The sequence below is a fragment of the Aedes aegypti genome, chromosome 3, assembly GCF_002204515.2.
Source record: "Aedes aegypti strain LVP_AGWG chromosome 3, AaegL5.0 Primary Assembly, whole genome shotgun sequence".
NCBI lineage: Eukaryota > Metazoa > Arthropoda > Insecta > Diptera > Culicidae > Aedes > Aedes aegypti.
In genome coordinates, this window is record NC_035109.1 from 196,663,645 (window position 1) to 196,677,499 (window position 13,855).

Here is a 13,855-nt window from a genome sequence, read left to right on the forward strand (position 1 = left end):
CAATGTTTGATTTCTAACGCAATGAATATTCTACTGAATTTAAAACAGGTTGTTTCTGAGCAGAAAGGAAAATTTTTGGTCAACCAGGGGCACTGGAAACTTGTCATACATGTAGGGTAGATGCACCGGTTTTGACCATACGCCAGTTGTAACCATAGTGGATACACCGTTTTACATAGCCAATTAGCATGAAACCTTTTGTGTTAATTTAGGAACAAAGTTAAGTCTCTGGCCGAAACTGGTTCTGTTAGCCTATATTGACCAACGATATTTTCGAAGGCGAAACATATTTGTAGTTTAAATACCGTTTCCCCTATAATTTTAATTGACATTTTCTCTAAGGCTAGCCGAAACCGGTGCTTTTACCCTACTGTGAAGTTAAGGCAGAGATGCAAAATTGAGAAATCAAATAAACTACTAATGCATCTGTATAATGATGTTTTTATACACACGGTACAATATTAATAATAAATAATTGTTCAAACAGGTCTGATATCGGAAATTCTTCTATGTTTTGCTGCTGGATCGAATTCAAAGACCATTCTATCTGTAGAAACGGCAAATAAGGTAAGATTCCTCTATAATGATCTGTTATACAGTCATGCCTTTTTCCTTTTATAACCTTCATTCACAGGACTTCTCTTACATGTATTCATGGGTTAAGACTCTATTCATTACTTTGGACTATAATGGTGCACACATATTTGCAGTTGTTTGCCGTTGGAGAAAACCGGGTAAGTTTTAAAAATGCATGATTTGCATAAAATTTAATATCTTGAACAAAACATCATCAACATATCAATAACGAAATAAAATCACAGTATTTTCAATAAATCATAGCTTGATAGGGAACCGGATCCTACCCAAGTAATCAAATAACGGTTTAATTCGCCCAGCATGCTAATATAGTGCTATTATAGAAGTTGACATCGTAGATTAGCCATCTAGTAGCCCCATATGTCCAAAAAGGCGAATTAGCGGGCTTAGTAGTTACTTGGATATTCTTGGCACTTTTGACTCCCTTCGGCAGGGTTTTTTTTTAACTGCTGAGCTTGGGCACAATATGCGACGTTTTGAAGCGCTTCTTATTGCAAAGTTTCAGACAATTCGGCCTAGAAAAACCCCCATGCCAAAGGGAGAGTAAAATGATCATTATATTAATTTTTTTTTGTTGTACCACCGTTAGGATTTAAGATATTGTATATACATTATTTCTACAAAATAAGTATTTTGTTGATTTTTTTCAGCATACGCTTTGAATTTCTAATGACAGTCTCAAAAGATTATGTGATTTTAAACATTTTGGATGCACATAAAAGAAGCGATCAGTGTGATGTAAATTTGTGTCAAATTTTAAATACGATAGTGTCTGATTCTGGAAATGTTGATCATAGTGCCATCGTTGGGTTTATTAAATCTTTATTATGCAGAAATTCATGCCGAGGCTGGTTCATCCCCGAATGCCATCGGTTTTGTGGCCTTAAACATGTGATATAACATTTTTCTTTCAATACATCTTCAAGAACACGTGTTTGTGTCGTGCATCATGTGTCTTTCAGTCATAACATTAATTACATCTACAGTAATTTTCATTTCTTTTAAGAGTGAATTTAATATTTCATAAAACTTGTTGGGGTCCAGATAGCCATAGCGATAAACGCGCAGCTATTTAGCAATACCAAGTTGAAGGTCGTGAGTTAAAATCCAAACGATCGAGGATCTTTTCGTGACTTCCCAGGGCACGATATACACATGTAAAATGGTCAATCGGCAAGGAAAGTTCTCTGTGTAAGTGCTCATAAGAAACTAAGCTGAGAACCAGGCTCTGCCTCTGAAATGGATTATAGGGTGTTCCCGAAAGTATGGCATATTTGAGCGACATTGTTGTACGAATTTTGAGCTAGGTCATAAAGTACTTACCGTCCTGTGCGGTGTCTAGCAAAACCGGATAAAATGTTGAACAAAAGTTCTTGTGGAACATTACTCAATATATGGTATGTGCTGGCTATGGCTAGATAAGAAATAATTTTCTAAAATTAAAAAAATCAATTTTAAAGGTTATTTTATCAAACAAAGTTTTCACAATCAGTATTTTAAATGTCACAAGGAAAAATACAAAATCATAAAAATATTTGTTTGTTTAAAAAATACTATGGTTCACGTTATCAAAGTTGTGCTCATACTTTCTATGAACTATGAAAATCAGCACAATACGCCTAATGTAAGCAATTTCCCTTGGAACTTGGCACAACTCGTTTTATATAGTCTCTTGACCTATTAGGTATACCTTGCCAAATTTCCAAGGACTCTGTATTTTTCCAAATGTTAACATTCTTTGATTAAGCAATGCTCAGCAGTTTCGTTTTCAGCTTGACAAAAACGACATTCAGAGGATTGGATTTTTCCTATCTTTTTAAGGTGACACAGTTTGAAATCAACTGCTAAGATTGCACTGGAACTTCGAAGGCACAAATCTCGCGAAGAAAGCATACAACAACAGCCAACTTTTTATTTTGACTTTGTGCACTAGCAGAAAGCTTACAATAAGAAGATCAGAAACGTTTGCCAACTATTTCTCCAGTTTAGTGGCTTTGAAAACGTGAGTAGGGGCACAAGTCGGCCATTGTGACGGCCATCTTTGGATTCCGAGACGTTTCACCTTAAGATTATACCTACTTGGGCAGTGACCGGTCATCAGGCCAGTTATTATCCGGGCCCAGGCTTAAGCCAGTTAAGCCCGGGCTTTTTCTAGACTGTTTTTTATGAATCTTTTTGCTTGCTTGGATGTATCCGTGGTTTTACAATGGGTTACATGCATGCCCTGATTCGCTACTCGCCACACCGTAACGCACATGCGCTAGTGTCTATGTACGAAAAATCGCTAAAAGGTAACGCGAAAAATATTTGTATGGCGAAATGCATCTAACGAATTATTTCTCAAAATTGGGAACTATTTTCGAAAAAATATTTGGTACCGGTTGTGCGTGGTGATGATGGCTATCACGCCTACCAAATATTTTTTTCGATTAAAGCTTTCATTCACAAGATATTTGAAGTTAGATGCCTTTCCCCATACAAAATAAAATGAGAAAACTCCTGCTGATCAACTGTGAACAAGAGCGTATGGCGAACTGAATAAATCCAGTTTACCATATTAGGTCGCAGTCCCCAAGTTTTTCCTAGGACTTTATTGCAGACCCATAGGGCATTAGTACCCTTACTTATGACCTTGCTCAGATGAGAGTTCCAGTTCAATGTATTATCCAAAGGATCTCCAAGGTGTTTAACTTCTTCCGATAATTGAACTTGAACTCCATTCAAAGAAGGATGTGTAAGCTTTACCTTTTTTTCTGGTAAAAGACACGATAATATTTTTTGAAGGGTTTGCGTTTAACCCCTATTTTCTACACCACCTTATTAATAAGCTTACACAACATTTCAAACACCCACAGGCTTAGTTTTCCAACAGTAATGGTTACATCGCAGACAAGCACTTAGGACAATTTCCTTTAAAATCCATCGCCCATTTCACACCATCATCATCTGATGAGAATGTTGCACGAAGTACTGCTTTGTGCAACAAGACCTTCGGATGTATCAATAGCCGCAAAGCTAAGGAACAAATATTCGGAAAACAAAACCAGCGGCATTATTTTTACATCATCTACTAAGGGAACTCCGATCCTATTTATTTATTATATTTATGTTTTCAGGTTGCAAGAAAAATCACTGAACGATCTTTCAGCTATCAAGTGGTGGGAAACGCTACGTTTTCCGTGGACACGTTTTTCTTCATCAGTGGTGTACTGATCGTTGTGCTGTATTTTCGCTCTGCTAAAAATGAACCGTCAAATGAAAAACACACCACACATCTATTCAACTCAACGGCTTGTTCAAATATATTTCTATCAATACTTTACCGCTTCATTAGGCTCACACCTGCCTATTTATTCGTGATCATATTCAACGAACTCGCCCTCAAGTAATTCTTTTATATAATTGATTTATTGGAGCAACCATTCATAAAAATTTACCATTTCAGATGGACATATGGAAGATCTGTGTTCACACCAGGAATAATTGATCACATAACATGTAATAAGTACTGGTGGCGTAATATATTATACATCAACAATTGGTATTCATTTAGTGAAATGTGTATGATATGGTCCTGGTACTTAGCAAATGATATGCAATTTTACGTTGTTGCAATAATCATATTAACAGTATCGTCAAGGTTAGTAAAAATTATATAGATATTATACCTATGTGCCAAAATTTACCTTAATAAGTCCCTTAAAAATATCATATAATATTTTCATTTCTATCCAGTTTTCGGTTAATCTACGTTTAACTAAAATGCTGAAACTCATGATTTGTTTTAGCTTTCTAATATTTGTTGTAACCTGTTTTTTAGATACATGAAAACGTCAGCCTTCATATTGGGCTTGTTGATGGTTTGTTCATGGGCAATATCTATTTTCCTTTCCATTCATTTCAACTATACGTATAAGGTTGCAGAACCTTTTGAATCATTTGATGTGCTCTATGACAAGCCATGGCAAAGAATCACTCCGTACATAATTGGTAAGTGAAGTCAATCTTGATCTTTGTATTTTTATATCTATGAATATGACAGAGCGCTAATGATTAAAAATGTGTTAAATTTGCTATAAATACCTAACTTAAAGATTATTATAAGAAATGTTTTGTTAATCATGAGTAACATTCATCTTTATCTTGTGTACAACGCATTTATTGCATACTTCAAGGCGTTTACTGCATACTTTCGAGCATTTAATAATGTATCAATGATTAATCATAAAAACAGTGGTTAAACGACTTTGAAGATGCTCTAAACTCCTTAAAGTATGCAACGGATAAGCTATACACTTGAATATGATTGGCTTTACTCAATCTAAATCGAAAAGCTCATCATAATTAACTTAACGCGCTGGAATATGGTGGGTCATGTAATATAACGGATATATAAAAACAGGCGAGTATGTTTTAAATATCGCAATTTTAGGGAAAAAAAATAGTAAACAATACCAAAAAAATTATGAAACAAAGTGAGACATACTAATTGCCTTTAGAATTCATAATATTTAATTACAATTAAATTACACGTGTAATCGCAAAAATATGGACAAATAACGATATCACTCTACATACAAGTTGCAAGTAATCTCGTTATTGCAAGACACCGAATCTGCATTTTAAAACTCATATTTTTGGCGATATTTTATTTTTATTTTTTTTAGGCATGTTAACTGGATATATTCTTCATTTCAAGAAAACGCCACCTAAGGTACCAATGTTAATCAACATACTCCTCTGGGCTTGTTCGCTTCTAATACTCTTCGTATTGGTTTTCGGAGTATGGGACGGTGTGCTTTCTGTCCCCATGACGGCTTTGTACGTGAGCCTTGGCCATACAGGTAAGTATTATAATTACCATAGAGTCTTCGTAAATGTTCAAATATTGTTTATAACAATCAAAATCCAACACTTTATAAATATTCAGATTTTTAAGAATAGGAAAAAGAGCACAGAAACATAAGCATGCCGGGATGTAGATAAGTGTTTCCAGCGAGATCTTTTTAATTTTCTTCCGGAAGTTATGTGTTTTCCTTGCAGATTGTAAGAGATTCTGAAGATTTTAAACGGAGAGAGTTCTTTAAGAGAGAAGAATTTTGAGATGTTTTAATGGGGGATTTTTTTTTATTACCGTACGGGTTTGGGCCGAAGGGTCTCAGATTTTCATGAAACTTTTTCCACAGGCAGGGCTCATGGATATATGAATAAAAAAAAATTGAGAAAAATTCAGGGTCGCCTATTTTTCCGGAAAACTCAGGTGGAAATTTTTTGTTTTCCCTTGACACTACTTACTTTGAAAAATCATAACTCAAGAACGAAGCATCGTAGAAACAAAGTTTTTATATGAAAATTTAAGCAAATTTTCTCAATAATCCAAAAAAAAAATATGAACTGGAAAAAGTTTTCCACCTTTTAGTTTTACACCGTTGGGAAAATTCGTAAAGAAAAGCCGGAAAAACTATGCCCGAACTCGTGGAGTTCCAGTTCATATTTTTTTTGGATTTTTTAGAAAATTTGCTTAAATTTTCATATAAAAACTTCGTTTCTACAATGCTTCGTTCTTGAGTTATGATTTTTCAACGTAAGTAGTGTCAAGGGAAAACAAAAAATTTCCACCTGAGTTTTCCGGAAAAATAGGCGACCCTGAATTTTTCTCAATTTTTTTTTATTCATGTATCCATGAGCCCTGCCTGTGGAAAAAGTTTCATGAAAATCTGAGACCCTTCGGCCCAATTTGTACGATAATAAAAAAAAACCCCAATGGTGTCCCGAATAATTCAACGAGATCCTAGAGATGCTTAGTGTAATCCTAAGGATTTCAAGGGGGATACAAAGGATTCCTAACAGAATCTTTTCTGCCTGAATTCAGGGGATTCCTTCCAGGATCCTGGTGATTCTCAAAATAATCATGAAGATTTTTACTTCATGATCCTGAATACTCTTAACAAGATTCTGAAGATTCCAAGCAGGATGCTGTGTTAAGGATTCTAAACACGATTCCAAGCTAGATACTGGGGATTTCTAACGGATTCCTAGAAATTCATAGGTAGCTTCTAGAGAAATCTAGTGAAAACATTCAAAGCGGAATCCTGGCGATCCCTTGAGGATCTTGGGGATCCCTTGGAATCCTGGGGATTCCTAGTGGAATCCTGGGGATTCCTAGTGGAATCCATAAATTTTGAGGCGGGATCTTAGAGATTACTAGCGAGATCGTAGAGATTCCTAGCGGAATCCTAGAGATTCCTAGCAGGATCCTGGGGATTAATAATGGAGTTTCTAAAGGGATTCTGAGGATTCCTTTTTGGATCTAGAGATTTCTAGTGGGATTCAGGAGATTTCTAATGAATTCTTGGGGATTTTCTGGAGATGTTTAGTAGGATCCTAGAGATTTATAGTGGGATCCTGGAGTATCATAGCGGGATGTAAGGATTTCATAGCGGGATCTTGAGGATTCCTAGTGAAATCCTGGGAATTCCTAGCAAGAGTCCCAGGGATTTCTAGGAGTTAATAGTGGAATCCTGGGAATTTCTTGTAGAATTCTAGTGGATTTGAAGCTGGATATTAGATATTTACAATTAGCATGGCCGATGAACCAAAACAAAATTAATTTTATTTACGAATGACCTAAAACTGCTTTGCCCAATGATCGACGGAATCATTACTGCACTGTAATTATAAACAGTTACGAGGACTCTTTTGATTAATTATATACTGCTTCGCGACTAAAAATGGGTGAACCAACGTGCGAAGTTTGCTTTTTGACCAACTTCGCCGCGTCGCAAATCGATTCTCAATAGTGCGCTTAATGCACACGGCGGGAGGCATAGATGCGCACTATAGCGAAGTGACTCGCGATGCGGCGAAGTTGGTTAAAATCGAACTTCGCACGTTGGTTCACCCATTTTTAGTCGCGAAGCAGTATACTTACTATTATATTTTAACCGAATAATCAAAACCTTTTTTTCAGCGTGGGGAGTTGCTCTCATTTGGATTACATTGTCGTGCTGCTGGGGATATGCTACACCAATCAATAATATACTATCATACCAAGCAATTTTTCCTCTGAGTAGACTATCTTATTGTGCATATTTGTTGCACCCAGTGGTAATGATGGCTACGTCGTTCCAAATGGAAGCACCTATGCATTTGCAGCATGTGATTGTGGTAAGTGTAAATATAATTCGTTAAATTTGAAAATAAGTTAATTAGTATTTTTCAGTAGGCTTTGAAATAAATACTTGTTTACATATTTTGTATTAATAGCCTATCTACTAGCAGCATCATTTTATTACCATTAGCTCCATACTTCGCCTCGCTATGGTACGGTTTTTGTATACATTTTTGCACATTTTGATTCAATCATTATACTAATACCATATACAAACAGACAGAAAATGTTGTAAACATAAGGGTTACAAATGTAATGTATGTTTTTATATCAATTCCAGGTTACCATGTTTTTCGGAAATGCTGTACTATCTTTCATTCTGGCGTATTTTGTTTCGTTAATATTTGAAGCTCCTGTTGTGAAATTGCTGAAACTGGCGTTCAGGAGATAAACAAGCTTGTAAAGAAACGTTTACAAGACACATTAGTTACCATCACGCGTGGCATGAAGAAGAGCATCTGGTCTGATGATTATTACATAGGAAGGTGATCGTGATAGCGTATAAAAAGACTGTTATTTTGTTTTGAATTCCAGTAGTTTTTTTTAATAAATGACCTATGATTAAGAGTTTAAACTTTGTTTAATATACCCACAGACAAACAGATGCAATACTTTTCCTCAAAATCCCTCGTCCATTTCACACTATCAACATCTGGTGATTAGTTTTTAATTTCGCAATTATTTCAAAGCCGTATCTCAATCGATCATTGAAGGCAACTCTTTCGGTACTAATCGCACTAAAACAAAGGAGTCAACGTATGTGATTTAACCTTGTGACAGTATTGCTGTTCTGTCAAAAACACAAAACTACGGTAGCGCTATCTATGCTTTTCACAGCGTCCATTTTGGTTATTCTAATGATTCATTGTTGTAAGATTTGGACGTTTGAGATTACGTGGCACATAAACGTTTGTTTAATTTTCAAATGGTTTGTATTAGCACAGACATACAGACGTAACACTGCCGAAACATCCATCGACCATGTTTTGGGCCCATTCACAAGTTTCATAACGCTGACGGGGGTGGGTGGGTATCCGGAAAATGTTACAGCTCATAAAAAATTTCAAACATATTCAAACAAAATCCGTTACGAGGGGGGGTGAGTGGGAGCCGGTAATTGCCATATTACGTTATGAAATTTGTGAACAAACCCTTTTAAACGATCATTTTAAATTCCATGGGATCCACATCTCACAACCAGAGGCGTCCCAACTAACATTTAGTGCAGATATAAACATTTTCGAAGCTTTATTTATACAGTTTTATGCTGAGTAAATTTGCTGTACATACGAACGAAAACTTTTATGCGATTCGTTTTCCAATAAATCTGACAAATCTATTCAGCTATTTTTAAGCTGTGTTGGCAGCTTAAACATGTAGCTGTATAACATCTTCGGAAGGCGCTTTTTAACCATTTCGCAACCGTTGAATATTTTTCATACAGCTTCACTGTATTATCGATAAAATATTAATTTCAAGTAGAGGAAAAAATCGAATTTAGTACTATACCATTTAATTCCACTAGAGTTTGTATCCTTTGACAGATACGCGTATTTCGACCTCAACTGTAAGGCCGTCTTCAGTGTCGTGTACTAGACTCGACTCGACATTAATTTCAAGCTGTTTGAGCTTCAGGAACTCAATTCATATCACTGTAAAAATTTTGACAATGGATTACCTGCTCTTGTCCACAGTTGATCAGCAGAAGTTTCCTCAAGATAGATTCTAATATTCATGTGTCGATATTACATATATTAAAAATGGGTTACATGCATTGCCTGATCGCTACTCTCCACATAGTAACGCACATGCACTAAGTGTCTATGCACGAAAAATCGCTAAAAAGTAACGCGGAAAATATTTGTATGGCGAAATGCATCTAACGAATTATTTCTGGGTACTATTTTTTGCAATAATATTTGGTACCTGTTGTACGAAATGATGACGGCTATCAAGCCTACCAAATATTTTTTTGATTAAAGATCAAAAGATATTTGAAGTTAGATCCCTTTCCCCATACACAATTAGCTGAGAAAACTGTGGGAGTAATCCATTGCTGCAGGTAGGGGAAGACGGGGTAAGACCGCCCGCCCAAGCAATTTAATTCATATGTCAAAATCAAGAATCAATAAATCCTTTTTCCACGCGGCATGTCGTTTTTTGAAGTCTTAGGCATGATCAAAAAATTTCACAGGTGTTGTATTTCTAAAAAATATTTATTTCTTGGAGCTTTAAAAAAGTAATGTCTTATCACGATTATTTTTAGCGACGGGGTAAAACCGCCCACCCACGGGGTAAGAGGGTAAGACCACCACGATTTTCGTAGGGGAAGACGGGGTAAGAGCGCCCGCCGGGGTAAGACAGACCACCTTCAGTTTGGGAAGAAAATGACGGTTTTCTTAAAAGTTCACCAAGCACTTTCCATGAACACAAGAATTTTGACATTTTGAACCGTTTAGTTTGATATTTACATTAAATTTTTCATAACAAATATCAAGAACAAAGTTTTTACTCGTCGATATTGAATTTGATCTAAATTTAACAGATGCTCACTTAAGGGTTTCGGAAGGGATTTTTATTGTAAAACATTACTAATTACCCGTCCATGTTTGAACAGAATTTTGAAATATGCATTAGTGAAGTAAAAAATAAATTGTAAATATTTAGCTTTGAAATAAAGCCATAGTTCCAAAAATTAAAGCCGAATCCGCATATTTTTTCCAAAATATGGGTTTCTTAAGGTAATGATAAGTATGTACCTAAGGTTTTTGAATTATTTAACCCTAAAAATGATTCAATATCGACGTTAATCACTGTAGAATTCATAAAACATTATACTTTTTAGAATCACAGGGAACTGATATATTTTTTCGAAAAATTGTGTACGAAAATCGTGGTGGTCGCTTTTACCCTGTGGGTGGGGGGTTTTACCCCGTCGCTTAAAATAATCGTGATAAGACATCACTTTTTGAAGCTTCAAGAAATAATTAAATTTCCACAATTACAACACCTGTGGCATTTTTTTATCATGCCTAAGGCTTTAAAAAACGACATGCTGCAACGAAAAATGATTTATTGCTTAGGCGGGCGGTCTTACCCCGTCTTCCCCTACACAATTTTGCAAAAAAAAAGTATCAGTTCCCTGTGATTCAAAAAAGTATAATGTTTTAAGAATTCTACATTGATTAACGTGGATATTGAATCATTTTCAGGGTTAATTATTTCAAAAAACTTAAATATGTACTTATTATTACCTTGAAACACCCATTGTTGCGATAATCGCCGTAATTTGAACGGCGCGACGATGGGATGAACTGGGAATGACCAGAAATGGCTAATTCCATTTCACTTGAACAGTTATGTACAACGTAGTTACAACTTTAAATATGGTTTACACAGTTATTTGATATAAATTAGGGGTGGCGGTCTTACCCCGTCAACAGTGGTCGGTTTTACCCCGCTTGCGCAATTTTCACAACTATGGCCTTATTTCAAAGCTTAATATTTACAATTCATATTCCACTTCACCGAAGCATATTTCACATTTCTGTTAAAACATGGACGGGTAATTTTTTATGTTTTTCCAAAAAAATCCCTTCCGAAATCCTTAAGTGAGCATCTGTTAAATTTAGATCAAATTCAATATCGACGAGCAAAAACTTTGTTCTTGACATTTGTTATGAAAAATTTAATGTAAATATCACACTAAATGCTCCGGAATGTCAAAAATCTTGTCTTTATGGAAAGTGCTTGGTGAACTTTTAAGAAAATTGCCATTTTCATGTCAAACTGAAGGTGGCCCGTCTTACCCGGCGGGCGCTCTTACCCCGTCTTCCCCTAGCATTGTAGCACGAAGTCGTATCGCGTCGCCTCATCGTTCGAATAAAATGAAAAATTGAAAAAAGTAGAATTTTTCTACCACTTTGAAAGCTTTTAGAAAAAAATAGGATCCAGATGTCGCTGCTGTAGATAAAAATGGGTGGAAATGTTTTTGAACACAGTAGCGATACCTAGATTTAAAATTTTCGTAAAATAAAATTGAAATTTTAAAGAAACGCAATCGGAACTGGCGGAGAACGCGAAAATGAAAATGGGGCTTTTGCCGTTTTGCACTGGGATTTTGCCGTTGTTGATACTGGATGATTTTTGTGCAGAGCCCAACAACATGAGCGAGTTTTTTTTTCGACCACGGTGACGTCATTAAAAAATCTTTGTTGTCATTTTTTCAAGTGCAAGGCAAATTTTTGAATTCCGCATGTAGCGACACAAAAATTAATATGAAAATATTCCAAACGGCAAGAACCACGGCTGAGTAGAATTTATTTTTTTAGTTACAGTTTTTTCGACATAATTTATGATGTAGATATCGCTGCAGTAGCTAAAAATCCAATACGTAGATGTTTCTATCCACAGTAACGTCACCTAGATTCAAATTTTGCACAACACAATAAAACAAAACTTAACCGAGCTCCCAGGATGAAAATCGTAGCTTTTACGCAATTTTATTTGTTTTAAGTGGACAAGGATTTTCCGACTTATGACACACTTGTGGTATACGTACCATGGTACAATTATCTTGAAATGGGTTCCATACTGATAATTGTCTTCATTCAAGATAGCCTTGGAATAATTTTCTTGACAACTTGTACCATGGTACATGTATCAGATGTCTGTCCAAGGTATAAGGGGGCATCAATTTGGGAATTTCGTTCAAAATCATGACGAATAGCTGACAGCTATAAATCAGAATCAGAAAGGATTCAAAGACAAGGATTTTAAGGGGGCATCAATTTGGGAATTTTCGTTCAAAATCATGAAATTAGACTGTCGAAAATTGTGAAAATGTCGAACCCTTTCTTACGCAACCAAACACGTTCAAACACGTGGGTTGGGAAGCACACTATAAAAGCAGACCAATTTCTGCTTCTTCGCTCATTCTTCTTTTGACGTTAACTACGTCTTACGGCAAAATACTGGGTGTCAATGAATTACCTGCTTTGCTCTTATCCACAGTTGATCAGCAGAAGTTTTCTCGTTTTATTTTGTATGGGGAAAGGCATCTAACTTCAAATTTCTCGTAATTGAAAGCATTAATCGAAAAAATATTTGGTAGGCGTGGTAGTCATTATCATTACGTACAACCGGTACCAAATATTTTTTCGAAAAAAGTTCCCAATTTTGAATAATAATTTGTTAGATCCATTTCGCCATACAAATATTTTTCGCGTTACCTTTTAGCGATTTTTCGTGCATAGACACTAGCGCATGTGCGTTACCCATTGAAAATCTATAATGTTGCGACCGTTACGATATTATGTTAGAGTTTGAACTAAAGGAAGGCTGCAACTATGACAATCGACTAAAATTCAAATGTAGAAAATCACTTGGCGTAGTTAACGTCATGCGGTCGTGTCTTGTACACAACCCACATCTGATTTTTTTGATTAAAGCTTCCATTCAAAAGATATTTGAAGTTCGATCCCTATACAAAATTAACTGAGAAAACTGTGGAAGTAATCCAATTGCTGCAGGTAATCTAATAATTGCATTTCTAAGTAGAATTTTTCTACAACTTTGTAAGCTTTAAGAAAAAAAATAGGATCCAGATGTCGCTGCTGTAGACAAAAATGGTTGGAAATCCAAAGCATAATGGTTTTTATACACGGTAGCGACACCTAGATTTAAAATTTTCGTAAAAAACAATACTGGCGCCGCAGTTGCAGTGAAAGCTAGCGGAGAGATTCAAATTTTGCACAAACACTAAAGGCATCAATTCGTTCAAAATCATTGGAAAAAATTGGAGCCTACATTTTTATTTTTCAGAAGATACAAAATTAACTGAGAAAATTGCTGCATCAGAACGTGTTTGCCACGAACTGATGCCTGAGTACCGGGCATCAAAGTTTAATTATAAAAACATAAACAACGACAAGGCATTGAACAAACAATGAAAACCAAAAATTAAAATCAGTTTTGTGACAACAGCGCTACTAGGGTGATGTGCTAGTATCCATCGTATTAAGCATAGATCGTGAGAACTGCAATTTTCCCAGTATTGCAGTGAATGATGCTGATACAAACCGATGC

General features: G+C 35.7%; 1 protein-coding gene across 4 annotated transcripts in view; it reads left to right on the plus strand.

The window, feature by feature from the left end:
• Positions 1–8,338, plus strand: part of LOC5568997 (nose resistant to fluoxetine protein 6) — a 34,525-nt gene extending 26,187 nt beyond the window's left edge. For 3 of the 4 annotated variants that reach the window (XR_002502457.1, XM_021853879.1, XM_001652595.2), the window contains 8 exons: positions 488–567; positions 635–734; positions 3,714–3,982; positions 4,043–4,237; positions 4,418–4,587; positions 5,265–5,441; positions 7,568–7,764; positions 8,049–8,338. Coding sequence is in view for 2 of the 4 variants with exons in the window: in XM_021853879.1 (XP_021709571.1) it covers positions 690–734; positions 3,714–3,982; positions 4,043–4,237; positions 4,418–4,587; positions 5,265–5,441; positions 7,568–7,764; positions 8,049–8,159 (1,164 nt within the window). In the remaining 2 variants the exon portion in view is untranslated. The remainder of the gene's footprint in view (positions 1–487; positions 568–634; positions 735–3,713; positions 3,983–4,042; positions 4,238–4,417; positions 4,588–5,264; positions 5,442–7,567; positions 7,765–8,048) is intronic. The other variant, XR_002502458.1, reaches the window with a different exon arrangement.
• Positions 8,339–13,855: the final 5,517 nt, after the last annotated feature.